Below are 26,627 nucleotides of genomic sequence, written 5' to 3'. Positions count from 1 at the left end.
TCTGTCCTGACTTATCCAGGGTCCCTGCAGCTCTGCCAGGCTGGGTGATACCTTCCCCTTGGGGCTGTCAGGGGGATGAGGCTGCCCTTGTTTGTCCTGACAGAGCTCCTGCAGCCATTGGTTTTTCCTGTCCCTTTAATTTAATTCCTTAGAGTGGCTGCTCATAAATCCTCTGTGCCTTTGTGAGCCTGTCTGGGGCCATGGCTACCACCTCCTGTCGTGCTGTTCTGCAGGCACCATGCACCTGGTTCTCCTCATTCCTTTGCCCAGATCTTCAATTCTTTGATTCCTTGCTCTGAGTTTTTCCTTCTCATCATGAGATGCCTGGGCTGGGATGAGCTCATCATCCTCTATGGAGGTCCTGAGAGGGTTTGGCCTTCCCTGGGGTGCAGGAAAACCCTAATAAGCGGGGAAATAAAGCACAGGGATGTTTGGAGTGGAGATGAATTACCAGGGCATGGGGCAGCCAGGTCACTCCTGGTGCTGTTAAATGATAGAATCCTAATTTTTTTCTAAGTTGCTTTTGGGACTTTCCTGTTTTGGTTTTTTGGAGGGTCTCCCTGATGTCCAGGGGGGAGGCTTGTGCCAGTGCCACAGCACTGAAGGCATTTAATTGAATTGTTGAACCAGAGAGGAGGAAAAAGGGAGGTTTTTGGGGTTTGATGGGCACAAACCATCTTCAAAATTATGTGCCAGAACCTGTGGCTTTTGCTTTCCCCTTTTCCTCCTGCATCTCTGAAGGAGGCTGGGTTTCCACTGTTATATCAGCCCTTTGGAGATGGGAGAAGAGTTGGATATCCATTCTTCCCAGTCTTCTCTTGTCATATTTTAATGGTGTGGGGTGGAGACCACCCACCCTGGGACCCCTTTCCCATGTGAGCAGCCAGGTCTGGAGTGTGGGAAGAGAGGTGGAGCAGGAGCTCAGTGTTTTGTTTTGACCTTCTCTGACATGCCAGGTTATCTTCTGCTGGGGACTGGCCTACCACAATACTTTCTCTGGGAGCAGCTTTCTCTGTGCTTTCCAGCCTGTGCAAATGTTGGAATGATTTCCTGTGCTCCCTCCTAGATGTTGAGGCTGGGATGTTTCACTCTGGAAATCAGGTTTTCAAGGGAGGTTGGAGTTAATCCTTTGCAAGTAGGGATCCTGTCTGTGTTGCTGCTCTGAGTTGGTGGGTGCCTCATCCCAGATTTTGGAGCAGGAAATGTGTGGAACCTCAGCACTCGGCCTGAGGGGTTTGCTTGTGCCTGGCTGTGGTTTTATCCCCAGGAGTTTCCTGGGGGTGACAGTCTGTTTGCAGAGGGCTTGTTATGTTTCCTGCTGAGCCCTTTGATCAGAGCTGCTTATCTGGGGCCTCTGCCTCACCTTCACTCAGCACGTGGTAGTGACGTTTCAGGTGACTGTCCTGGGACCTGCTGGTGGCCCCAAGGGCCCTCAGTGCCAGAACTTCTCCCAGAGTGAGACTCTGTGAAACCAGGGGTTGAATCTGTAAGGGGCTGGGAGAAGAGTCAGGGAGCCCCACCAAGGAGGAGCATCATGGTGACACCTCAGCAGGTTGTGTGGAACCCCTTCCCACGGCACTGCGTAATTCCAGGGGCTTGGGCACCCTGAGCAGTGCTGGAATCCACTCTGCCCACATCATCCCTGCAGGCTTCCCTGGCATGGTTAACCCTTGGGTGCTCTGGCACATCTTGGTTGATGGCCCAAAGGTCCAAAGAGGAAGCTGCTGGTTTGGAAATGGTTTGGAAATCGCCCAGTTCCACCCCTGCCATTACACACCAGCAATCCCAGTGCTATTAATCAATTTTGGAAGCCCTCTCCACAGCCTCAGGTTAAATGCAGTGTTCTCTTGCAGGTCTGTGCCTTTCAGCACAGAAAATTTAAAATTCTCATTATCCAGGGCTCCAACAGTCAAGAACACCTTCCACAATCCCAGGTTGCTCCAAGCCCTGTCCAGCCTGGACTTGGACACTTCAGGGATGGGGCAGGTACAGCTTCTCTGTGCCAGGTCCTCCCTACTCTGACAGGGAGGGATTTGGGCTGTTTTTTTGGCAGCTGCTCTCCCCGTGGGTTCTGTGCCTCTCTGAGCCAGCAGGATGCGGAAGCTGAGGCCAGTCCTGCCTTTTGGAGCTGCCCTCATTGCCCTGTTGACTTGGGCTGCGTGGACTGTGAATTTTAATTACACTTTGGGATCAATACGGTGGCCTTGGTAACGAGCTTATTGCTGCTGCAGAATGTGTTTACTTCAGGTTGGTGACAGCCAAAGGCCTGAGGTGGCCGAGGACGTGATGTTCCAGCTCCTTGAACAGGTTGCATTGTGATTGGGGTGAGGCTCCTGCAGCCCTCAGAGCTGGGTGCAGCTTCCCCTTGGCTGCCCCCACAGAGCTGGAGCTGCCTGGCAGCGCCCGTTCCTGCCTGCCTGAGGAGCCAGGGTTTGGCTGGGGGCTGCTGGAGCTGTTTTATCTGTGTGCTGTGGGTGGAGGGGATCCCTCCTCTTGGCCTTCTTCAGTGAGAAAATTTGTGTAGCCTCGAAAAGGAGGCTCCTTGGGGCTTTGCCCTCCTGAAATTCATGTTTTAGTGTCCTCCTTCCAGATGAGGGTGAGGTTCAGCTGTGTCTGCTGTTTGCTGCCTCTCCTCCTTTCACCTCCCAACAGGGAGCTCTGGATTTCACATTCCTGCACTGTGGGGAGAGTTTTGCATCCAACCTGGGCATGTTTTGGAGCAAGAACATCTGGCTGATCCCTGTTGACCTTGGAGCTGTCAGCATCTTGCAGGCAGCACAGTGTCTCCTACAGTAACTAACCCCTTCTCCAAATATTCTCTGAGCTTGCCATCTCCACAAGGAAATCACTTTCATCCCTCGTGCTTCCCTTTGAAGAAAGGGACTTCATGGAATCAGCCCTGTCTGCAGGAAAAGGTGGGCTTTGCTCTGACACAAGTCTGTCCATCCTGGTGGTAATTCCTCAGACTCCTGAGCAGGGAGGAGCCAGTGCTGAAGCCTGAGGTTTCTCCTGCTTTGCATCAAAATCCAAGTAATTTCCAGGGCTGAAAAAATTCTATTGGTAAATGAGGAATGGGCAGCTCTAGTGGGAATAGCACTGTGAGAGGCTTTGGGAGTCAGGGCAGGGGGAGGATGGATTTCCACGTTTCCAGAACAAGCTGCTCCTGTTTCCATGCTGATCCTGAGGGGTGTTTTCCCTTAAAGCTGTGCCACAGGGATGGAGGATCAGATAAGGGTACCTGAGAATAGCTGGAGGCTCTCCTGAGTGGGATTTGCTGTTTTGGTTTTTGAAAGAGCAGTAGAAGTTTTGGAATGCTGAGATTCTCCAAGACAGTTTGGGGAAGAAGAGGAGGCAGGTGGGGTGCCCAGAGTGCCAAGGGGAACGATTCCTCCCCCAAATCACAGGGGTACTTTAGAATTATGGAGTAGAAGTTTGGCCTTCTCAATTTGTTTTTTTTTGTGGCAAGCCCTCCCTTCAGACCATGAGGTGTTGTTGAAGGAGCTATTTGACAGTGTTTCCAAGTGTTCCCTTGGTCTCATTCAACTGTGCTTGGAGAGGCATTTTCTAATTAGTTTAAAAATTGATGCTAATTAAAGCTGATTCCCTCTCAGCTCTGACACACAAACACATTTCCATGGGTTTCCAGCTCTGCCAGCTGGCCTGTTGGAGGCCAGCAGTCCTCAGATTGCCCCATAAGCGGCTGGGAGTCATTTAACCCACACTCCTGGAATAGGGAATGGTTTGGGTTGGAAGGGTCCTTAAAATTCACCTACTTTCTCCCTCTGCTGTGGCTCCCAGCCCCATCCAACCTGGCCTTGGACGCTGCCAGGCATGGGGCAGCCACAGCTGCTCTGGGCACCCTGTGCCAGGGCCTCCCCACCCTCACAGGGAACAATTCCTTCCCAATATCCCATCCATGCCTGCCCTCTGGCAGTGGGAATCCATCCCCTTGTCCTTGCAAGGGATGACCTTGTGTTGCTTGTGCACTTCTTCCTGTGTGGTAACTCAAATTTATTCTGATTTTCCTATTGCCCAGACATGTGCTGTGCCATAGGCTGGGTGGGCACTGGGGAGGAATCCAGAGGTGAGAAATCTGGGATGGCTTCAGACCCATTGCTGTTTGCCCATTGATGGGGATTATGGGGTTAACCTGTGAGGCATGACCCGAGTTCACTGCCCTGAGGGATCCCAGACATTGGACTTGTGCTGTTCCTGCCAGGAAGGAGATATCCCTGTGTGGTTCAGGTGGATATCCCTGTGTGTTTCTGGAAAATATCCCTGTGTGTTTGAGGAGCTATCCCTGTGTGTTTGAGGAGCTATCCCTGTGTGTTTCAGGAAAATATCCCTGTGTGTTTCTGGAAAATATCCCTGTGTGTTTCAGGTGGATATCCCTGTATGGTTCAGGTGGATATCCCTGTGTGGTTCAGGTGGATATCCCTGTGTGGTTCAGGTGGATATCCCTGTGTGGTTCAGGAGGATATCCCTGTGTGGTTCAGGTGGATATCCCCGTGTGGTTCAGGTGGATATCCCCGTGTGTTTGAGGAGCTATCCCTGTGTGTTTCAGGTGGATATCCCTGTGTGTTTCAGGAGCTATCCCTGTGTGTTTCAGGTGGATATCCCTGTGTGTTTCAGGTGATATCCCACTCCATCAAAGCCAGGCCCAAGCCTTTGCCTCAATTCCTGCAGTCCAAGGGCTAGTTGCCTCCTTATCTGGTGAGGAGCTTTCCCTCTGCTCCTGCTGGAGCACACCTTTGACCTCCAGGTGTTTATGAGGCAGATTTATCCCCAGTTACTATTTAACACTCAAAATGACATTTCTTTTATTGAATCCTTCCTTCCGTTTATTTTTCCTTTAACTGACATTTACAGTGATTCCCACCATGACTGAAATCTTGTGGTGATTTCCAGCCTAGTAACCTTTGGAATGGGTCTCTTTCTTTCCTGGTGTTTCTTTTTCTTTGCTGAGTTTTGAGATTCATGTGGAAGTCCTTAATTCTCCTCTTGGACTCACAGAAACTTGGTTTGGTTTTTTTCCCCTCAGTGCTTTACCCAACCAGCCTTTCCCTGTCAGAGGAAAATGGATGTTGAGATCAGGGCTTGGCTGGTTTGTTTTGCCAGAACCTCAGTGCCCTTTTACTTCTTCACTGGGAACAGTGTAAAGGTTTCCAGGTGGAGGTTTGGCTGGGATTCCTGCTTGGGGAGTTGGTGGGGAGAGTGCCAGGCAGGTCTGTGCCTCTGGGAGAACAGCCTACCCTGTGAGCCCTCTGGGAGTGAGAAATACAGATCCAGGAGCACCAAAATCCACGTGGCTGTGCTTCCATGCACAGAGCAGCACCCTCAGGAAGCTCTTCCAGCTGTGATGTCTGAATGGAGCACTTGGGGTTTCTTATCAAAGTTGGGGGAACCACCAGGAGAAAGTTCTCCTCTTGCCAAGGCTACACCTGGGGCAGAAGCAGGTCCTTTTTCCTTTTTCCACTTCCAGCTCTCACAGGTGTTCAGGCTGTGGAGGATCAGGAGATGTTTGCTGAGCAGCTCTCCTGCTCTTCCAGCCTGCCCTGTGAGCCCTCTGAGAGTGAGAAATACAGATCCAGGAGCACCAAATTCCACATGGCTCTGCCTCCATGCACAGAGCAGCACCCTCAGGAAGCTCTTCCAGCTGTGATGTCTGAATGGAGCACTTGGGGTTTCTTCTCAAAACTGGGGAAACCACCAGAACAAAGTTCTCCTCCTGTAAAAGCCACACCTGAAATAGAAGCAGGTCCTTTTTCCTGATGGTTGTTTCACTTCCAGCTCTCACAGAGCCCTTGGTGCTCAAGCTGTGAAGGACCAGGAGATGCTTGCTGAGCAGCTCCCCTGCTCTTCCAGCAGGAATGGTGGGGTGAAGCACTGCTGGGGAAAATCCCCCGCCTTCACCTGGCCATGGGCTCTAGTGGGGTTTTGTTTGCTGCTGGGAGGATTTGAGCTGGGAATCTGGTGATTCCTCCATGGGTTGGCCATAGCCTGGTGTGAATTCGCGCAGCCCTTTGCCATCCAGGTTTGCACTGGCGTGTGTGACCAGAGCTTGGAGGTGGGAAAATGGGATGGTTTGATCCACCTCCAAACCCTCTCCTCCCCAGTGCTTTGGGGATGAGTTGTCAGGGTGAGAGTCTTTCTGGTCCTGATTCCCCATCCCTCTTCTCCAAGCACCTTGTTTTTCCTTCCCTTCCATCCTTAAGTAGTGCTGTGATCCAGAAATACCCTTCCAGGCTGGATAACCTCCCAGGAAAAGAACCCTAAAACCATCCCTGTGTGCCTTGCTGATTCCCACCCCAAAAATCCATGTCCTGTGTCACTATAGGACATGAAAAAACACAAGCTCACACTGCTGTTCTCAAGGTGAAGAAAAGGGAAGTTTATTTTCTGACTCCAACATTTATAGTTTTCTAAAAGTGACAGCAGATTGGAGGGTGGCAGTGCCACCTCTCCAATGACACTGGTCAAACCAACAGTGCATCAACTCTCTCTTCTTCTATAAAGAAATGCAAAACAATGAGTTATTTACAGAAAGTGTGTGAAAAAGTTCACTACAAGAATGTCAACATCAGAAAACTTAGAAAATCTTAAAAAACCAGGGTGACAGTCCTGTTGGGCTGTGGAGCAGGATCTGTGTCCCCTGTGTGTCCCCTGTTCCCAGGCTCATGTCTAGACACTGTGCTGTGGGAACAGGGGCTGGCTCTCCCAGCCTGGTGGCAGAGCAGAGGGGGCCTGGGGACAGGGCAGCCAAGTCCTCTAAACAAACCCAGTGCCCTGGCATGGCCACGGTGGGCATGGTGCCAGCTGCAGGGGCCAGCACAGGGACACACACTGGGAGCACTGCGAACCTGCAGCTGGTGGCTTTGGGATGGCCTCAGGGATGCAAACGTGGCAATTGCTCTTTTCTCCCAGTCAGAAAACTCAGAGTCCTCTCTAGGGTGGCTGTGAGAACAGCATGGGACAGTTCTGTCCCTTCTCTGAGGAGTGGCTCAAGCAAAGCTGCTCCTCTCTTCTCTTTGACATGGAATGAAGGTGAACACTGATTATCTGACTGATGGTGCTGAAGGGCCTCATTCCCTGGGATGCCTCTGCCCTCCCTGGATGCTGAGTTGCTTCTGCAAATCATTGGATTAGAACAACTTGTCCTTTAGAAATGCCTGACCCAGCTCCTCCTCAGGAACAACCAGCAGCTCTCTGTCCTTCTGCACATAAGGAATCCTTGGAGACTGAAACCTGAAGGTGCCCATCTCCAGGTGGGCAAAACCCAGCCCTGCTCCAAGCTGCTGCTCCTGTCTCATGTGGGAGCAGGATGGTGAGGAGGAGGATGCTTGTTTGAGCTGTAAAACATTCCTTGTCTGGCTGAATTTCCAGCAATGACAAAGAAATTATGAACTTAAGAGACAGGTCACGTCAGGGCTGCCTTGGCAGCATGGGCATCCAGCAGTGCCCTCCCAGCCTCTGCCAGGGAGTTTTTGTTTGGGAGAACATACAAAAAAGGGGAACTGGCTGCACTGAGTAGTGCTGATTCCTGCTGCTGGTTTGCTGCAGCCCAAGGAAGGGTCCCAGCACTCTGGATGCTTCCAGGCTTTCTCCTGGGAGGACAGAAGTGGGTTGCAGAGACTCTTCTGCTTTAGAGGTGCTTGTGTGGCTGTAGGAACGTGCTCTGCTCCCATTTTGCTGTTCCTCCCTGGGCAACTGTGCTGTGTCCTCACATCCACGGATGTCACACTCAGAGGTCTGGAGGGTTTTAGACGGTTCATTGCTTCCTGCTTATCTTAGGTGATGTGTGGAGCCTGCTTCTGTCCTCACTCCACTTATCCAGGACAGAATTGGCTGGGAGGACACTCTTCCCATGGTTGTGGATGTGCTGATGCTCACATTGTCCCTAATAATAAATAATAATAATAAAAGGATTGCTGAAGCAAACTTGGGGGTGCTAGGAGTGGAGCCTGGAGCTGCTTCCCAGCCTGTGTCCTTTCCCCTGTGGAGCCTGTGCATTGATGAGCCATGTCAGCTGTGAGTTGGTGGATGCTTTCCAAAATCTCTGTTCCTTCCACAATCTGCTCCTGCTCTCCCCCAAGGCTGCATGGGATGCAGTCAGGGATGTGTAGCACAACAAAGGAACTTAAATGACCTCTCTGGAGCTGTTCTGGGAATGGAAGAAGTGTTAAAATGAAAAGTGGGATTGTCCTGTGTGAGAGGGACATGCTGGGCTCATCCTGGAGCCAGGGAGTGGAATTTTCTGACTCTGTCAGCTCCAAACACTGCTCTCCTGGCTGACCACTGGGAAGGTGCTTGGAGTCAGCCATGGAGGATGGCACACCCTGCAGTCATGAGCTGCCTGTTTGGTGAGGTGGTACCAATCCAGACCTGCAATCTGTTTGTCCTCCCTGTGTCATAATAATTAAACAAACGAGGCTGTGTGTGCTGGGGACACTTGAGCTACTGGGCTTGGTGCTGCCCCACCAATGCTCTCGGTGGATTTTTCCTTATGCCCTGGAGAGAAGCTTGTTCAGGCTGGTCTTCAGCTTCCTGGTGGTTTGGGATGTGTGGCCAAATAGGGTGGACAGTGCTCCCTCAGCTCCAGCCCTGGAAAGGGTGGTTTGAGGTGAATATGAGTGGGTGTTGTTGGGAAATGTCAGATCTGTCTGGGAATGGCAGTGGATATCCCAAAGGGAATCCACAGTTCTCCCAAAGGGAAAAAATGTCCTCCTGGCTTAGCTGGTGTCACTGGGAGCAGGCAGTGCCCAGCAATGCTCTGGAAGAACTTGGCAGGAGATGGTGGATCCTGCTGTTTTCCTGCAGAACATATCCCAAAATCTCTGCTGTTCTGAGTGAGGAACTGCTCATTTGGCCCCTTAGATCTCCAGCCCCTTCTTCTCCTTTTGCATGCAGTGATGCTGAAAACCCCTGGCTTCATTCCTATGCAGAGAAGTGGGTGCTGTCTTGTTTTCCCTCCTTGACCACGAATTTCTGGGATGAAAAAATATTTTCCTTGCACTTAAACCTTTGTGCTCCACCCGCTTGGAAAAGCTGCTTCCAGCAGGATGAAGTTTGGGATACAATTCATCACCGTGCTCTTGAGAGCTGGACAGCCCCAATCCTGCTGAGCCAGGGAGCACTAAAACCCACAGCCCCCCAGCTGGGAATGCTGTTCATTCCAGCTCCCATGACAGGCAGAGGGATTAGGAGATTTTCTCTGTCTCCTTAATGCAGCTCGAGCTGGGCACGTGGAGGGCACTGGTCACGCACCTCTGCTCCGGTTCCTGCCCCAGCTCCTGTGCTGCCCCTCGTGCTGCAGACACAGAGGAGATCCCCTGGGCAAGGAGGGCTTGGATGCTGCCATGGTTCCTCAGGTTTGGGTGCTCTTCGTGGTGTTTGATGATAATTTTAGCCAGGACAGATTTTGCTAAGCTGGGGAGTTCAGCTGAGCCCTGGTAAAGCCACGGCGGGGATTACTGGGGGTAATTCAGCACTTGGTTTGCTTAGCACTTGCTTTTTCTCTCCCCTTGCATTCAATCCCCTCATTCCCGTGTGTCTAAACCTGTTGTTTCTCTTGCAGGGTGGGGTTGTGCCTTAGAGCTGGCTCAGCACTTGCAGCTGGAGCCCTGAAGGGGAGGTGGATTGTGTGGGATGTTGTGGGACTGGGCAGTGCAGCATCCCTCTGTCCCATCCTCTCTTTTCCACTTCCACTCTTTTCCTTTCCATCCCAAATGAACTTTGCTCCTTGAGACCATGCAGGCAGCACATTTCCCTGAAGGGAATTGCCTCTATCCCATCCTCTCTTTTCCACTGCACACATTTCCCTGAAGGGAATTGCCTCTATCCCATCCTCTCTTTTCCACTGCACACATTTCCCTGAAGGGAATTGCCCTGTCCCAGAGCACACACATCTGGATGCTGCAGGCCAGGACAGACCTGCACCCTGGCCTGGAGCACTGTGCTTTTGTTTTTTCCCCCTCCTGGGTCACCTCTTCCCTGGAAACCTTTCCCTGAGATACAGAAAATTCCTCAGCTAACACTTTAAGCTGTTTTAATGCCAGCAGCTGTTTTATGAGGAATGTTTTTTTTTATACCCTCTGGTTTGATGAGCTGCCAGAGGAAGAGTTTGATGTGAAGGCATGGAAATCTTGTGTCCTGAAATTGCTGATGCTTTTTCTTCCTTGGAAGTGCCCACGAGCAATACACTGGTGTGGAAGTAGCACAAGCCTATCCCAGGCTGTGTGGGGAAGTTTGTTCCCAGGAATAGACCTTGAAAAAATTCCAGCCACACCATTCCTTGTTGGGAATCCTCCCAGCTCCTGCCACACACCCTGAGCACAATATTGGTACCTGCCTGGAAGTGCTTCTATCCCAGAACCAACTTCCCTGTGGGGATGGGGTTGTGTGGCCTCTGCATCCTCCCTCTGCTCTCCCATGGGGATGGAGGTTTCAATGCCCTCCAGGTCCTCCCTCTGATTTCTCATGGGGGTGAGGGTTGTGGTCTCCTCTTCATCCTCCCTCTGCTCTCTTCTGTGGGGATAGGGTTGGGATGCCCTCTGGATCCTGCCCTCCTCATCCTCCCTCTGCACTCCTGTGGGATAGGGTTGGATGCCCTCTGGATCCTGTCCTCTGCATCCTCCCTCTGCTCCCTCATGGAGATGGAGGTTTCAATGTCCTCCAGATCTTCCCACTAAGTTCCCACAGGGATGAGGGTTGTGGTGTCCTCTGCATCCTCCCTCTGCTCTCCTGTGGGATAGGGTCGGGATGCCCTCTGGATCCTGCCCTCTGCATCCTCCCTCTGTTCCCCCATGCGTATGGAGGTTTTAATGTCCTCCAGATCTCCCCTCTGATTTCCCATGGGGATGAGGGTTGTGGTCTCCTCTGCATCCTCCCTCTGCTCTCCCATGGGGATAGGGTTGGGATGCCCTCTGGATCCTGCTCTTTGCATCCTCCCTCTGTTCCCCCATGGGGATGGAGGTTGTGGTGCCCTCATCCTGCCTCTGCGCCAAATGACCTCAAACAATTGCAAAACCAAACCTTCTATCTCCATTTATCCTTCCTATTCCTTCCACTAATACAAATTAAAGTAGTTTACATCAGAATCCAGCTGGACTCTGCTGGGAGGCCTGGTTGGGGAAACAGGTACTGGCCTGTGGTGTGTCCAGGATGGAGGAGCTGCCCGGAAACCTTACAGCAGCAGCACCTACAGGAATGCCTGGGATGCTTGGCTGGGTGTGGTGATGGATCTGATCTGTGCCAGTCAGTTCCTGGAAGGGATGCTGGGCTCCCACATCATCCCTCCTGCCCTCCCTTGGAGTCAGCCTTGGGTTTCATGCCCCCTTGTCCCTTCCTGAGTGGAATACCATGCTGGTTTTGGCCCATCTCCTGGGATTCTGTAGGATTGTGGCAACGTTTTCCAGCCCAAAAATCTGTCCTGGTGCTGCAGGCACCCCAGCTCCAGCCTGTGCAGATTCCTCCTTTCTGGAATGGATCATTTCAACTAAATACTTTCATTCTTCTCCCCTCTGAAGGCTGTTTGCTGCATCAAAGCTTTCAGAGAGCTTTTGGGATTGCTGTGGCACTGCAAGCCCCTCCTTGTGGCTGCTCTGGGCTGTCTCTTTCCATCATCTTGATTTCTCTAGGACTCCTCTCAAGGTCTCCTGGGTCTCGGGGATGCTTTGTTAATCCCACTCCATGCCATGACGTCTCATCCCTGTTAAATGGCAAAATTAAATCCTGCAGTGACATGATCTGAGGGAAGGGGCCGTGCTGGGGTTCTTTGTCAGGGTTTCCTGCATGGCAGCAGGGAGGGGGCTGCAGGCTGGGCTTGCTGCTGCTTTCCCTGATTCCCTTTCATCTCTGTTGCCTTGCACTGGCAGGAGCAGCAGTAAGGCTCACTCGGGGTGAGCGCAGCAGCTGAGCAGTTTTGGGTTATTTTTCCTTTCTTTTTGGCCCAACACAGTTAAATTTGATGATCTGGTGGAAGGTGCTGGAGCTTTGAGTTGCCTCTGGCTGAGAGAGGTGGCTGTTTTGGGGGTTCTCTTCCAATGGAAACATCTTGTCCTGCAGAGGAGGCTGAAAGCCAATGCAATGTCAACTTCTTTTTGTTGAAATGTTCTCTCTTGCTGAGGTTTTTTCCTGTGCTTTTAGTGTCAGTTTTGGAAGTATGTGCAGTGTTTTTAACCTGTGGGATGCTCTGATCCTGGGGAAGAGCCTGGAATCACCAGGGATCTGTTGGGACCACCCCAGCTTTCTTGCTGCTGCATTTTTGGGCAGAAATCTGCTGGGATTGGGGCAGGGGCTGTGGGAGCAGGGGCTCTGCCTCCACTTGGGATGTGGCTTGTACAAGGAGTAATTCCTGAAGGAGCCTTAGGGAGCTGGCAAGGGATTAAAGGGGATGTTTCAGGGTGCTCTTTTTATCTTCAGGTGTGTCAAACTTGCAGGGTGACAAAAACCTGGTGGCAGTTTTTCAGGCAGAGGAAGGGATTTAATTTTTGGCATCTTTAGCCCTCTATTTGGTGATGTTAATTTTTGTGGACTGAGGAGATCTGTGGATCCCTGTAGCTTGGGGAGGTGCCATGCCCTGAGGATCACATCCTGATTTAGCATTTCTTTCCTTTGCTCCCAGCAAATCCAGTTTGCAGATGACATGCAGGAGTTCACCAAATTCCCGACCAAGACGGGCCGTCGGTCCCTGTCCCGCTCCATCTCCCAGTCTTCCACTGACAGCTACAGCTCTGGTAGGTGCCAGCTCCTTGTCCTTGTGTGTTCCTCTCAAAAACCCAGCGTGGGTGCTGCACTGAATGTGCTGCTCACACCCTGAGGCAGGATTTGTGCTGCTGTTTGTACTTGGGTGCTAAGGGAATGATTCCAGCCGTTCCCAAAGCTCAGGCATTGATTGATTGCCAGTTGATAATTGTTACCTCTGGGCTGTTCTAGAGAAAAAGAGTGCAAAATTCCTTCAGGGCATTGGCTTTCCTTAGGAGCTTGGTAGTTTGAGCCATGAGTGAAAGCTGGGAAGGGAAACAGAGCAGAAACCTGAAGGGTAGAAGGTTCCTGGGTTCATAAGGCCTGGCATAACACTCATTCATTGCTCTTTTGGTTTAGCTGCCTCGTACACAGACAGCTCTGATGATGAGGTGTCCCCCCGAGAGAAGCAGCAAACCAACTCCAAGGGCAGCAGCAATTTCTGTGTGAAGAACATCAAACAGGCAGAGTTCGGGCGCCGCGAGATTGAGATCGCTGAGCAAGGTACAGAGTGGAGGGTGGGGCTTCTGGGCCTGGGGCAGGTTCTGGACACCAGGAGCTGAGGAATGGTGATTCCCACTCCTGCAGCAGCCTTGGGTGTCCTGTTTCCTTCCCCCAAAATCTGTTAGGGAAGAGTGAGATGTGCCAGCAAATGTTGATGCTGTGTCCCACCCCTTTTCTAGCAGGAGCAGAGCTCTTGCAGGGTTTAATGTTTTGTTGGCTTTGGATGGACAAGGATTTTGTAACAGTTTCAGAGATATCAAAGCTGAAAATCCCACCCCTTCCTGTGGGGGTGGTAGGAAGCTGAATTACCATTGTCAGTGGGGTGATTGGGTAACTCTCCTTTTAGAAGGGGAAGATAATCCAGACACATCTAGAGCAGCTCTTCTGAGATGTGGCAGCTCTGTTTTCAAGTTCAGGTGCTTCACCTGCTGCCACAGGGCTGGTGACTGTCCTTAGGAGCCTTCCCCAGGCAGTGCCAGTCCCAGACTCCTCCTTGCCTCTCTCCTTGTCCCTTGGTCAAGTGACAAATGACACTGATGTTTTGGTCCCATTTTGCCCAGACCTGCCAGGCCAGGGATGAGGAGTTTTCTCCCTACCTGTGTAACAGCTTCAGCAGAAATTTTGGGGCTGGAGGAGGCCCTGAAAGGCGGGGAGCTGTGGCAGAGAGGGGACCCTGCAGACTGAACCAGCATTAAAACCTCTCTTCCTTTTGCAGACATGTCTGCTCTGATTTCGCTCAGGAAACGAGCCCAGGGGGAGAAGCCTTTGGCTGGAGCTAAAATTGTGGGCTGTACCCACATCACAGCACAGACTGCAGTGAGTGGCTGCTTATCTGGGGGGCCTGGGCTGGGACATCAGCTTTTCCATGGGGAACAAAGTTCTTTATCTCTTTGAATGGGAGAAGGCACGTTCAGTAGAACCTGGATGTGTTTTGGAAAGGATGTGCTGGTGGCATTTGGTTCCTGTGCCCATCACTGCTGTCCAGGGTCAGGGGCACCCTGGGAGTCTGCTCTCGTGCCGGGGTCATCCCCTGACCTCCAGGGCACCCCTGACCCCTGGGACAGCCCTGACCTCTGGGTTATCCCTGACCCTCAGGGCACCCCTGGGCCCCGGGGTGCTGCAGGCACCCTAACCCCCGGGGCACCTGTGACCCCCGGGTTATCCCTGACCCCCAAGGCACTGCTGGTGCCTGGGACACTCCTGAACCCTGGGTTATCCCTGTCCCCTGGGGCACCCCTGGCATCCTGGGGCACCCCTGATCCCCAGGATGTCCCTGTCCCCTGGATTATTCCAACCCCCAGGCCACCCCTGATCCCCGGGACACCCCTGACACCCAGGACACCCCTGATCCCTGGAACACCCCTGACCCCCAGGCTATCTCTGATCCCCAGGGCACCCCTGACCCCTGGGTTATCCCTGATCCCTGGGGCACTCCTGACCCCCTGGGGCACTGCTGGCACCTGGGCCACCCCTGACCCCCAGGACATCCCCGTCCCCTGGGTTATCCCTGACCCCTGGGACACCCCGAGCCTTGGAACACACCTGATCCCCAGGACACCCCTGATCCTTGGAACACCCCTGACCTTCAGGACAACCTGGATCCCTGGAACACCCCTGATCTCCGGGGCACCCCTGAGCCCCAGGTTATCCCTGATCCCAGGGGCACCCCTGACTCCTGGCCCTAACCCCTGGCCCTCCGGAGAGCTCTGACCCCCGGATTATCCCTGTTCCCCAGGACACCTCTGTCCCCCTGGGGCACCCCTGACCCCTGGAACACCCTGGGGCACCCCTGACCCCTGGAACACCCTGGGGCACCCCTGACCCCTGGAACACCCTGGGGCACCCCTGACCCCTGGAACACCCTGGGCACCCCTGACCCCTAGAACACCCTGGACACCCCTGACCCCTGGAACACCCTGGGGCACCCCTGACCCCTGGAACACCCTGGACACCCCTGATCCCTGGAACACCCCTGACCCCTGGAACACCCTGGGGCACCCCTGACCCCTGGAACACCCTGGACACCGCTGACCCCTGGAACACCCCTGACCCCCAGGACACCCCTGATCCCTGGAACACCCCTGACACCCCCGAGCCCTGGAACACCCCTGTCCCCCGGATTACCCCTGAGCCGGCCCACCCGCTGTCGCGCAGGTGCTGATCGAGACGCTGTGTGCCCTGGGGGCGCAGTGCCGCTGGTCCGCCTGCAACATCTACTCCACCCAGAACGAGGTGGCCGCGGCCCTGGCAGAGGCTGGTGAGTGCAGCTGGGCCAGAGCCCCCGCGGCCCCTCCTGCCTCCCTGGCCCCACCCGGGGGAACCTTCCAGGGAAATTCATTTGTATATATATCATTTTATATTTATAGAAATATATTTACATAAATGTTTATGTTTCTATATGAAATATTTATATTAAAATATAACAAATATTTCTATGTTTTACTCTATATTTATGAAAATTTTATATTCACTATAATATATAATAATAATTATATTGAAATTATAAAATTATCATTTATATTTAGGAATATTTATACTATATAGAAATATAAATAAATATTTTAATAATATATATTATAGATAAATATATACATTCACATAAAATATACAGTATAATATGAATACATGTTTAGATATTTATAAAGGGCTTATAGATATATTTTATATAGAGTATAAATAAAATATAAACAAAATAAATAGGAATAAATACAAAATTATAAAAACATAACATATATTTTTATTTTGTATTTAACCATATTTTAATTCTATTTTATTTATTTTTATACTGTTTAGAATTAAACAGTTGATAGTAGTATTACTACATTAATTAGTGCTAATAGTAGTATTACTACAATAATAACTACTACAAGTTATTATTAGTTAGTAGTATTGTTTTCTTATTATTTATTATTATTTCTTTGGTTTTTTGGCTGTTATTTTTAAATTTTGTATTTCTGTTTGAGGAAATTAGTATTTTGGGGGAATATCTTTTAGGGAGGGATGGGCAGCTCTGATCCTGCTGTGGCAGTGATGTGATCTCTGCATGCCCCCCTGGCTCTTGTGTCCGTGTGTTTCTGGAGCTGGCCAAGCAGGAGAGAGCTCTGCCACACCCAGCAAACACCAGGGATGCTCCTGTTCTTGCAGGTGTTGCTGTGTTTGCCTGGAAAGGGGAGTCAGAGGATGATTTCTGGTGGTGCATTGACCGCTGTGTTAACGTAGATGGCTGGCAGGCCAACATGGTAAGGAGCCTTCTCCTGCCCTTCCTCTTCTTCCCTTCCACCCTGGGGCTGTTCCTGGGAGCCTGCTGACCTCGAATTTGACCTCCATTAATGGGAGGCTCTTGGAAATGAGCTGGGAGCAGCCATGGGAATGTCAGGCTGCAGAGATGATGTCCTGAGTTGGCACATCCCAATGGCAAGGGAACAGTTCCTGGTGGAGCTGCCATGAGCCAAGAAATGGGACCTGTTTCCCCTGCAGGAGCTGTCCCAGCCACTTCTCTCTCTGCCATCTGCCTTCTCCCTCCCAAAGCTGGGAGGGACCCCTCATAGTGGGGACCTTTCCCTTGTCAAAGCTGATGTCCCTCCTTGGTGCATGGTCTGTGGTCACCAGTGATGTGTCCATGGGCCATGACACCTCCCACAGCCTGTCCTCTCTGTTTGCTTTCTGGGCATCAATGTGGTGTCCTGAGCCCAGCCTGGTTAGTTTGTGCTGCCTGTGGTCACCTTCCCAGGCTGGAAATCCTGTCAGGATCCAGCAGCTCCGCACAGGGTTAAGGAATCTCAGTGTTTAGAGGAGACCCCAAGTTGCAGGCACCTGGGGAACCTGGGAGTCCTGGTCCCCAGGTCTCTGCCCAGACAGCCCCTCCAGCAGTGCCTGAAGATGCTTCTCCAAACCATTTTCCCCATCCTGTCCTCAGCCAGTGCATTTCCCAGTGGGAGGCCTGACTGCTCCCTGTTCTTCCTTGCCTGTTCCAGATCCTGGATGATGGTGGGGACCTGACCCATTGGGTTTATAAGAAATACCCCAGCGTGTTCAAGAAGATCCGAGGGATTGTGGAGGAGAGTGTGACAGGAGTGCACAGGTGGGAGCTTTGGGAAGGCAGAGCCAGAGCTCTCAGGGAGTTGCTGCTGTCTGCTCTGACCTGCCTCTGCCCTCTCCCAGGCTGTACCAGCTCTCCAAGGCTGGGAAGCTCTGTGTCCCAGCCATGAATGTGAATGACTCTGTCACCAAGCAGAAGTTTGATAACCTCTATTGCTGCCGGGAATCCATCCTGGATGGGTGAGTCCAGCTCTTTTCCCCATGAGACTTCCACAGGGTGGGTTTGGCTCTGGCTGCTTCTTAAGCAGAGATCAGGCTCTGCTGCTTTGACCTGGTTTTGGGCTTGACTGATCCCAACACAGGTCTCTCTCTGTCCCCCAGCCTGAAGAGGACCACGGATGTGATGTTTGGAGGGAAGCAAGTGGTGGTTTGTGGTTATGGGGAGGTGAGTTCTGTGAGCTGTGCTGGCCTCCCCCAAGCTCAGCATCCTGCAATTCCCTGTGCAAAGGCCACTTGCCCTTGCTATGAGGACTAGATCCAACCTGGTGAGCAATAACCAGGGAAATCTTGCTGGGAGGATGGAGATCAGGGATCAGATTTCCCAGTTTGCTGCAGATGAACTGGGCTGCACAGCTGACAGTTGCTGGGAACACTGGCCTGGGTTATAACTACCCACGGGTGCTCCCATCTGCTGTCCCTGGCCCAGGTTCAGCATCCAGCCTGGCTGTCACTGAGCAGGGCAGGCAGCTTCTCCCTGGGAATAATACTCTGGCAGAGGCAAATTGTATCATGAACTTGTAACTGATTCTACCCTGGAAGAGCTGGAGCTGGGAGCTGCCACCTTCCCTCCATCTGTGCATGTTGTGTGGGTGTTTATCTTCCAGCACTGTGCAGGGACTGGCAGGAGCTGCAAAGGCTCTTCCCAGCAGGAATTTGCTCCCTAATTCATTTAGGCACCAGTGGAGTACAGCTTTGCTTGACCAAGAGACTGTGCTGGCTCTCAGTGAGTGCTCTGGGCTGGTGCCTGGTTCTCCAGGCAGGAACTGTACTGGTCATTGTTGTCTGTCCTAAACTTTACTGGACTTCTTCACAACAGGAGAGTCAGAGAATCCCAGACTCCAACCCATATTTGGGTTGGAAGGGAACTTCAAACTCATCCAGTTCCACCCCTGCCATGGACAGGGACACCTTCCACTAGACTAGGTTGCTCCAAGCCCCACTCAACCTTGAAATCTTCAGGGATGAGGAGCCACAGCTTTTCTGAAGTGTTCCATCCAGTGCCTCACCACCCTCACAGGGAAGAATTCCTTCCCACTATCCCATCTAACCTTGCCCTCTGGCAGTGGGAAGCCATTCCTCCTTGCCCTGTCACTCTGTCCTTTGTCCAAAGTCCCTTCAGCTCCCCAGAAGCCCCTTTAGATACTGGAAGGGGCTCTAAGGTTTTGCTGCAGCCTGCTGTCCTGCAGGCTGAGCACCCTTAGCTCCCCCAGCCTGTTCACCATGAATGGTTTCCCCTTTGGGTGTGAGTTGAGTCCAGCTGTGTTCAGTAGACCTGAGGTCTGAGCTGGGTGATAAGTGAGGATTGCTCTGGAAATGTTTTTGGTCCACAAAATGGGGCTGAGTAGAATCTGTGCAGCAGAGCCAGGTGTTGCTGTGGGTTGGTGATGTGGAGAGCTGGGCTCTGTTTTTATTTTCCACTGAGGAGAGGGAGCAAGTCCAAGATTCTGTTGCAGGAACCCTGTGTCCCCTATGCTGATATGGGCAGCATGGGATGGAGGATGTGCCCCCTGAGGAGTGCAGGATGGCTCTGAAATCCTGCAGCTTGAAGGCAAGGGGCAGTGTGTGCTCCTCTAGGCTGCTTGGAGAAAGGCTCCTGCAATGCTGGGGCTGCACAAGCTGTGAGAGTTGGGTTGGGAAAGCTCCTGTCATGGGTATTTCCAGCTGGGGCAGCCACAGCTTCTCTGGACAACCTGTACCAGGGCCTCACCACTCCCACAGGGGAGAATTCCTTCCCAATATCCTGTCTAATCCTGCCCTCTGGCAGTGGGAGGCTGCTGGCCTTGGAGGGGGAACTGGGCTTGTGGCAGTTGTGCCACTCACCAGGTACATCCTGAGCTGCTCCTGGCACTGGGCAAGTGGGTAAGATGAGGATCTTCCAGCCTGTTTAGGGCAGGGACTGTGGCACTGGTGTGTCTGTGTCCTGCCTCACTGCTCCTTCTGCCTTGGCAGGTTGGCAAGGGATGCTGTGCTGCCCTGAAAGCCCTGGGAGCCATCGTGTACGTCACCGAGATCGACCCCATCTGCGCTCTCCAGGCCTGGTAAGGTGCTCCCATCTGCTCAGGAGTGTCTCTCTCTCTCTCTCTCTCTCTCTCTGCTATTCCAAACCCTGCCAGAGGCTGGAGTGAAGCCAGGGATCTGTGGTGCATTTTGGAGAGCATGCACCTTGTTGGGGTGTGATAGGAAAGGGCTTGGGCAGCTTTCAGGGATGGGATACTGGGTAAGTGTTCACTGGCTGGTTTGGGGAGGCTGCTCAGGCCTCTATGCCACACATTCCTGGCTCATCCAACATTTCCAAGAGTGGGATGGACACCCCAACTGTTGCACAGCTCTCCCTTGTGGCACTGGTGTCCCTGGAGGGGTAGAGGAGAGCCTGGGCTGCTGCCAGAGCAGTTTGGAGCTGCTGAGATCCCTCATGGCCTGGGGCAGAGAAGGAACAAGCTTCTCCTCCTCATTGTGGTCCCCTTTTTTTGCCAGCATGGATGGATTTCGGGTGGTGAAGCTGAGTGAAGTAATCCGTCAGGTGGATGTCGTCATCACCTGCACAGGTAGGGATAGCCCAGGCTGGAGCAGGCTGAGGAGCACCATTCCCAATGGGTTCTCAAGGGAGCTGGGAATGGAGGACATTTCACTGCTCTGTGCTCCTGATTTTCCACAACAACTGAGCTCTGCCAGGAGCTTTTCACCCTGATTTGCTGTATGACCACAGTCCTGGCCCAGAGCAGAGGGACATCTTGTCCACGTGTTCTCAGGGTATTTTAGGATCTCCTGGAGCCTGGTTAATTCATGGGAGCAAAGATCAAAGATTTGGGCACTGCCCAGGCTCCCCAGGGAATTGTCACGGTCTCAGTTCTGCCAGAGCTTAAGGGGTGTTTGGGCAATGCTCTCAGGCACAGGGTGGGATTGTTGGCAGTGTCCTGTGCAGGGTCCAGGAGTTGGACTTGATGGCCCTTGTGGATCCCTTCCAGCTCAGGGTATTCCATGACAGCTCTTGTCCCACATGTTCTCTGTCACAGCCACAAGGGTTCAGCCCCAGGGGAGCTCCTCTGATGTTGCCCCAAGCTGAGCTTCTCTGACTCGAGTTCAGGAAAGGAGAAACCAGAGGGTTTGTGTTCCCTCTGCTGTGGGGTCAGCTGTGCCCTCTGTGCCTGCAGGGAACAAGAACGTGGTGACCAGGGAGCACCTGGACCGGATGAAGAACAGCTGCATCGTGTGCAACATGGGCCACTCCAACACCGAGATTGACGTGGTGAGTGCTGCCACCCTGGGGCTGTGAGTGCTGCCACCCCTGGCTGTGCCCCTCTGCTGCCACCCCTGGGGCTGTGAGTGCTGGCACCCCTGGCTGTGCCCCTCTGCTGCCACCCCTGGCTGTGAGTGCTGGCACCCCTGGCTGTGCCCCTCTGCTGGCACCCCTGGCTATGAGTGCTGGCACCCCTGGGGCTGTGAGTGTGAGTGCTGCCACCCCTGGCTGTGCCTGCCTGCTGCCACCCCTGGCTGTGCCCACCTGCCAGCTTCTCTGGCTGTGCCCTCCTGCCAGCCCCTCTGGCTGTGCCTGCCTGCTGGCACCCCTGGCTATGCCCTTCTGTCTGCTGGCTCCTCTGGCTATGCCCTCCTGCCAGCCCAGCACCCCTGGCTGTGTCTGCCTGCCAACACTTCTGGCTGTGCCCACCTGCCTGCTAGCACCTCTGGCTGTGCCTGCCTGTCTGCCAGCTCCTCTGGCTGTGCCAACCTGCCAGCTCCTGCCGTGACCCAGCCTGTGCTTCTCCTCTGGTTGTGCCCTCCTACTGGCACGCCTGGCTGTGCCCACCTGCTGGCTTCTGCCCTGACCCAGCCTGTGCCTCTCCTCTGGCTGTGCCCCCCTGCCAGCCCCTGCCCTGACCCAGCCTGTGCCTCTCCCCTGGGTGTGCCCCCTGCCAGCCCCTGCCCTGACCCAGCCTGTGCCTTTCCCCTCTGTGCCCCCCTGCCCTGACCCAGCCTGTGCCCTCCGTTGCAGACCAGCCTGCGGATGCCCGAGCTGACCTGGGAGCGGGTGCGCTCCCAAGTGGATCACGTCATCTGGCCCGACGGGAAGCGGGTGGTGCTGCTGGCTGAGGTGTGTGGGGAGCTGGGCCATGGTTCTTTGGACCTCTGTCAGAGTTAGCCAGGTGGAAAAGTGCTGAGAGAAGCCTCAGGGCTCAAAAAAGGGGTTTTTTATTTGTTTAATTTATTTTTTGTTTTCCTTTCTTGAGGGCGGGCGTGTCATATCCCACATGCAGCCACTGAGGTGCCATGTGACTCTGTTCTTCTGAGCTGGGTTCATCCCACTCAGGCAAACCCCATCTGTGCAGGGTTTCCCAGGTGCTGGGTGGCTCCTCTTCCCACAGGAGCTGTTCTGGCTTTTCTAAGGACCATGACATTCCCCTGCCTTGAAATGAAGGGTTAAGGTGGAAACTGGAGCAGAATTTAAATGCTCTGGTTCTCTGTGCCCCTAGTTCCCTGTGCAGGGAGGGGATGGGGGTGAATCCCATCTGGGAACCCAGTTTGGTTTGGATTTGGGAGCATGTCCAGCTCTGTGCTGACTCCTGCTTTCTCCCAGGGCCGTCTGCTCAACCTCAGCTGCTCCACAGTTCCCACCTTCGTTCTCTCCATCACAGCCACCACGCAGGTCTGTAATGGGAGGGGCCCTGCACAAGCCTAGGGGTGGGGATGGTTTGGAAGGAGCTGGGAACATGCTGGGATTGGTCCTTGAGGTGGCACCACTGCCAGAAATACCATTTTTTCTGGGCTGGAGTTATTGCTGGCACAGACCCAGTGTTTTGGGTACAGCGAGTTTTGGGAGAGCTTTTAAATGAGTGGTTTCATGGCACAGATCCTGCTGGGCTGGAATTCAGGTTTAACCTTCCCCTGGATAGGTTTGAACCCTCCTAGGACAGGTTTGAGACCCCCTAGCATGGGTTTAACCTTCCCCAGCACAGGTTTAAGCCCCTCTATCACTGATTTAAGCTTCCCCAGCATGTGTTTAAGCCCACCTAGCACAGGTTTGAGCTTACCTTAAAGCAAGGCTTTGTTTGGGGTGAGAACATGGAGGGGGCTGGTGGCACTGGGAACACTGAGGGAATGATGGGACTGGAAACACTGAGGGGATTGATGGGACTGGGAACACTGAGGGAGTGATGGGACTGGAAACACTGAGGGAATATGGGACTGGGAATACTGAAGGGATTGATGGGACTGGGAACACTGAGGGGATTGATGGGACTGGGAACACTGAGGGGATTGATGGGACTGGGAGCATGGAGGATCTGGTGGCACCGGGAATATGAAGGATCTGGTGGCACTGGCAATCATGGGGAAGGACAGCCATGCTGACAGTGGGGAATTCCCTTATCCTCACTCCTGTCACCCCAAGGGGACAGGGAACAGGCCTGTGTTTTGGACTTGGTTCCCAACAGTGGAAGCCAGCACTCAGGGGATGCAGTTTCATCTGTCCTGAAGGAATCTGTCCTGGTTTTTGAATGCTGCCAGTTTCTGAGGAGCAGCCCCTCCATTCCCATGTGCTGCAGCAGCTGGGTGGTTTAAGAGAAGAGCTGCTAACCCTGAACCATCCTCATGTTTTTCCTGGGGTGTTGAGCCCAGATGCTGCAAACAGGCTGGGTGGCATCTCATCCCTGCTCTCTGATCCCTCCAGTGGGATTGTGCAGACCCAGACAGGGCTGTACTCAGGGTGGGAGCCTTTCTCTCAAGGCATCTTAGAAATGGTTGCACAGTCCCTCAAGCTCCCAGATCCTTCTCTGCCTTTGTGAGCTTTGTGCTGCCCAAGCTGGTGGCCATTCCTGACTGTTCCCAGCTTGTCCCTGTGCTCTCCACAGGCTCTGGCTCTGATTGAGCTCTACAACGCCCCCGAGGGCCGGTACAAGCAGGACGTTTACCTGCTGCCGAAGAAGATGGGTGAGTGAAGGAACTGACTTTCCCTGGGGAATCCATGTACCAGCAGTGTCAGAAGAGCTCAAACCTGGGCTGGGAAATGCTTCCAGAGGGACAGCAAGTTCAGGAAAGCCAGAGACAATGACCTTAAAATCCGTGGGGGTTATTTGCTTTATCTTTGTTAGTGTTCTGCAGCGTGGGAGGCATCCCACATCCTGCAGCCTCCCTTCTCTGGGATTTTCCATCCCTCCTTGTGACTTTAGGGACACATCCAGCCCAGGCTTGGGCTCAGCTCTGCTTTGGGTGATAGGACAGGGAACACAGGATCAGGGGGTCCACACCCCACCACAACATGGGCAGTGATGACTGCCCAGCCAGACCTTCAGTCATCACTGCCCATGTTGTGGTGGGGTGTGGACCCCTGATTCCGTGTTCCCTGTCCCATTCCCAGATGAGTTTGTGGCCAGTTTGCCCTCCTTGTGCCTTTAGGGGCACATCCAGCCCAGGCTTTGGGTGATGGTGAATCTGGGGTGCTGCCCAGCCAGACCCTTCAGTCATCACTGCCCATGTTGTGGTGGGGTGTGGACCCCTGATCCCCTGTTCCCTGTCCCATTCCCAGATGAGTATGTGGCCAGTTTGCACCTGCCCTCGTTCGACGCCCACCTGACGGAGCTGACGGACGATCAGGCCAAATACCTGGGACTCAACAAAAATGGGCCTTTCAAACCCAACTACTACAGGTGAGAGCTGCTGGGGCAGGAACTCCCTGCTCCCCCTTGGTTTGGAGTTCTGCCTCCAGCTCCGTGGTCACCAACAGCAGAAGGATGTGGAGCTGCTGGAGCGGGTCCAGGGCGGGCCACGGAGATGCTTTGAAGGTTGGAGCCCCTCTGGGAGGGCTGGAAGGCTCCCAAAAGAGCTTAGAGTCCCTTCCAGTGCCTGAAGAGGGCAGGGTTGGATGGGATGTTGGGAGGGGATTCTTGGCTGTGAGGGTGGGCAGGCCTGGCACAGGGTGCCCAGAGCAGCTGTGGCTGCCCCTGGATCCCTGGAGGCATCCAAGGCCAGGCTGGACAGGGCTGGGAGCAAACTGGAACAGTGGAAGGTCTCTCTGTCCATGGAATGAGATGAGCTTTAAGGTCCCTGCCAGCCCAAACCAGTCTGGAATCCCTCCCATGCCTGGGGGATCCCCTTGCCCTGGCACAGCAGCACCCCCCATGTCCCTCACTGTGCCTTCCTTCTCTCCTAGATACTGACGGGACCATTTCCATGAAGGACCAGACCACACAAGGCAACATTTGAGAGATTATTTTTAAAAAATCATTTTTATTTTGGTTTACCTTTTTTTTTTTTTTTTTTGGTTAACCACCACCAGAACCTGTTTTTACATTTTATCTGTGATTTTAAGGTCAGGTTTTCTTTTCTCCCCTTTTTCCATGATCGCATCCCTGTCTGATCTTGCCAGACAACCTGGGATTTGCTTCTTGCTTTCATGTGGCTGAAGCTGCTGATTCCCAGCCCTGGCTCCAGGAGGGGCTTTCCCTTTCCTGCTGGGCCAAGGGCACTTCATTCCTGCAGCAATGGTTTCTTTTGGCTTTTATTTTGTATTTTTTCCCACCTTTCCAGCCCACGTCGGTCTCAGCCGGGCTCCCTGTGGATCTGGAGATGATCTTCTACGTTATCTTCTATTTCTTTGTGTGGATTATCTGCAACTTCTAAATTGCCTTAAAGAGCCCAGTTTTAGCTGCTAGATCCCTGCTCCAGGTGTTCCCTGGGAGCAGAGTGGCCTGCAGGACACCTGGCAAAGGGGGTGACTGTGCCCAAGCCCAGGTCCCTGTGCTGAGGTGGCCCAGGTTTGGTGGCCACTGGCCTGGGTTTGGTGGCCACCTGGGTCCAGGGGAGTTCAGTGTTTCAGGGTGCTAATCTGAATCTGGATGGGGGTCGCTTTCCCAGCATTATCCTCATCTCTCTTAGGTTTCTTTTTGTTGTTTTTTTTTTTTTTTTTTAGCCAAACTGCACCTTAATTGAGTTTTAAACATTTTTTCCGTTTGTTTATTTGTTTTTTTTTGATTCCTCTTTTCCTTTTTGATCCTTACAGAGATGTTTTAGAGGGTGGAGATTGTTATTAGATGTTTTAAAAAGGAAGCACTGGGGACGTGGCCGCCTTCCCATCTCCCACTGGGAAGTGCTGGGTGGTGTTGAGGGTGTCTGGGGTGGGTTTTGGGGCTGTTTCACTATTTTTTTTTTTGAGCTGGATGCAGAGATGAGCCTTCCCCATAGCCCAGCCCCTCTGCTCCCTGTCACTGTTATCCTCACTTTCTCCTGGTGTGTCCTGGATGCTCCCATCACCTCCTCCATGCCCTCCCTGCTGACATTTCCCTTTCCCAGCTTCTGCTGGGGTGTGGGCAGCTCCTTCCAACCCACTGAGGTTCCTGTTCCTGGCTCCTGTTCCTTTCCCCACCCAGGGGAGGGCAGGAGCTGCTGGCACCTCCTGGATGGTGGAGCTGCTCCTTCCCCCCTTTGCAGGGATCCACCTCGACGGCTCCTTCCCAGGGAATTTGCAGGTTTTGGGGTGTGCAGAACTCCTTGGGGCGCCAGGAGATGGGAGAGGTGCTGAGATCATCCCCTTCTACATCCTCTGACTGTTCCTCTCTCTCACCCTGCCTGGTCTCCTCCTGGATAGATTTTGGGGATCACCTGCCTCGCTCCCCAACAGATCCCAGGGATCCCCTGGGTCCCTTCCACCATCCCCCAGACCTCCCTGGGGACAGCTTTGCGAGCTGGGATGGGCGTTTGTGGGAAGGATGGGGACATCCCCCCTTCCCTGTGAGCCCCCCACGCCCGGGGGTCCCCGTTCCCACCCGTCCCGGGTGGAATCTCGGCCAAGGGCTCTGTGTCTGTATAAGCCATGCTGGGGGAGCCCGGGGGTGACGGCAGCGGCGGGGCCAGGAGCGAGAGGTTTATTTTGTATAGGAATGATTTTTAATGAATGCAATATTAATCCTTGCAGATGAGCAATAAATCATTAAAGTCTAATTAAACTATTAGGAAAAATGAAGTGCTTGTGGTTGCGGGTGGTTTGTTTGGTCTCAAGGGCCGGGCTGGAATCTCCCTTTGGTCACCTTGGGGTTGGGATTGGGTCCTGCCAGAATTTTCTGAGCGTTGCCACA

The 26,627-nt window shown here is 53.1% G+C and overlaps 1 protein-coding gene across 2 annotated transcripts in view; it reads left to right on the top strand.

Annotated features, from left to right (window-relative positions):
• The window catches only part of AHCYL1 (adenosylhomocysteinase like 1), a 30,928-nt gene extending 4,413 nt beyond the window's left edge, over positions 1–26,515 (top strand). The window contains exons 2-17 of one of the 2 annotated variants that reach the window (XM_059487798.1): positions 12,623–12,734; positions 13,102–13,245; positions 13,961–14,061; positions 15,400–15,502; positions 16,390–16,484; positions 17,220–17,326; positions 17,407–17,523; positions 17,665–17,728; positions 19,513–19,601; positions 20,038–20,108; positions 20,715–20,809; positions 21,554–21,652; positions 22,136–22,204; positions 23,409–23,487; positions 24,083–24,203; positions 24,707–26,515. In XM_059487798.1, coding sequence (XP_059343781.1) covers positions 12,623–12,734; positions 13,102–13,245; positions 13,961–14,061; positions 15,400–15,502; positions 16,390–16,484; positions 17,220–17,326; positions 17,407–17,523; positions 17,665–17,728; positions 19,513–19,601; positions 20,038–20,108; positions 20,715–20,809; positions 21,554–21,652; positions 22,136–22,204; positions 23,409–23,487; positions 24,083–24,203; positions 24,707–24,713 — 1,473 coding nt within the window. In that variant the 3' untranslated portion in view covers positions 24,714–26,515. Of the gene's footprint in view, positions 1–12,622; positions 12,735–13,101; positions 13,246–13,960; positions 14,062–15,399; positions 15,503–16,389; positions 16,485–17,219; positions 17,327–17,406; positions 17,524–17,664; positions 17,729–19,512; positions 19,602–20,037; positions 20,109–20,714; positions 20,810–21,553; positions 21,653–22,135; positions 22,205–23,408; positions 23,488–24,082; positions 24,208–24,706 lie in introns of those variants that run through there. The other variant, XM_059487799.1, reaches the window with a different exon arrangement.
• The last annotated feature ends 112 nt before the right edge of the window (positions 26,516–26,627 follow it).

This window comes from Ammospiza nelsoni, chromosome 23 (genome assembly GCF_027579445.1).
Source record: "Ammospiza nelsoni isolate bAmmNel1 chromosome 23, bAmmNel1.pri, whole genome shotgun sequence".
Lineage (NCBI taxonomy): Eukaryota > Metazoa > Chordata > Aves > Passeriformes > Passerellidae > Ammospiza > Ammospiza nelsoni.
Note: the sequence above shows the minus strand (reverse complement) of the source record. Positions and strands in the feature narration are given on the sequence as shown.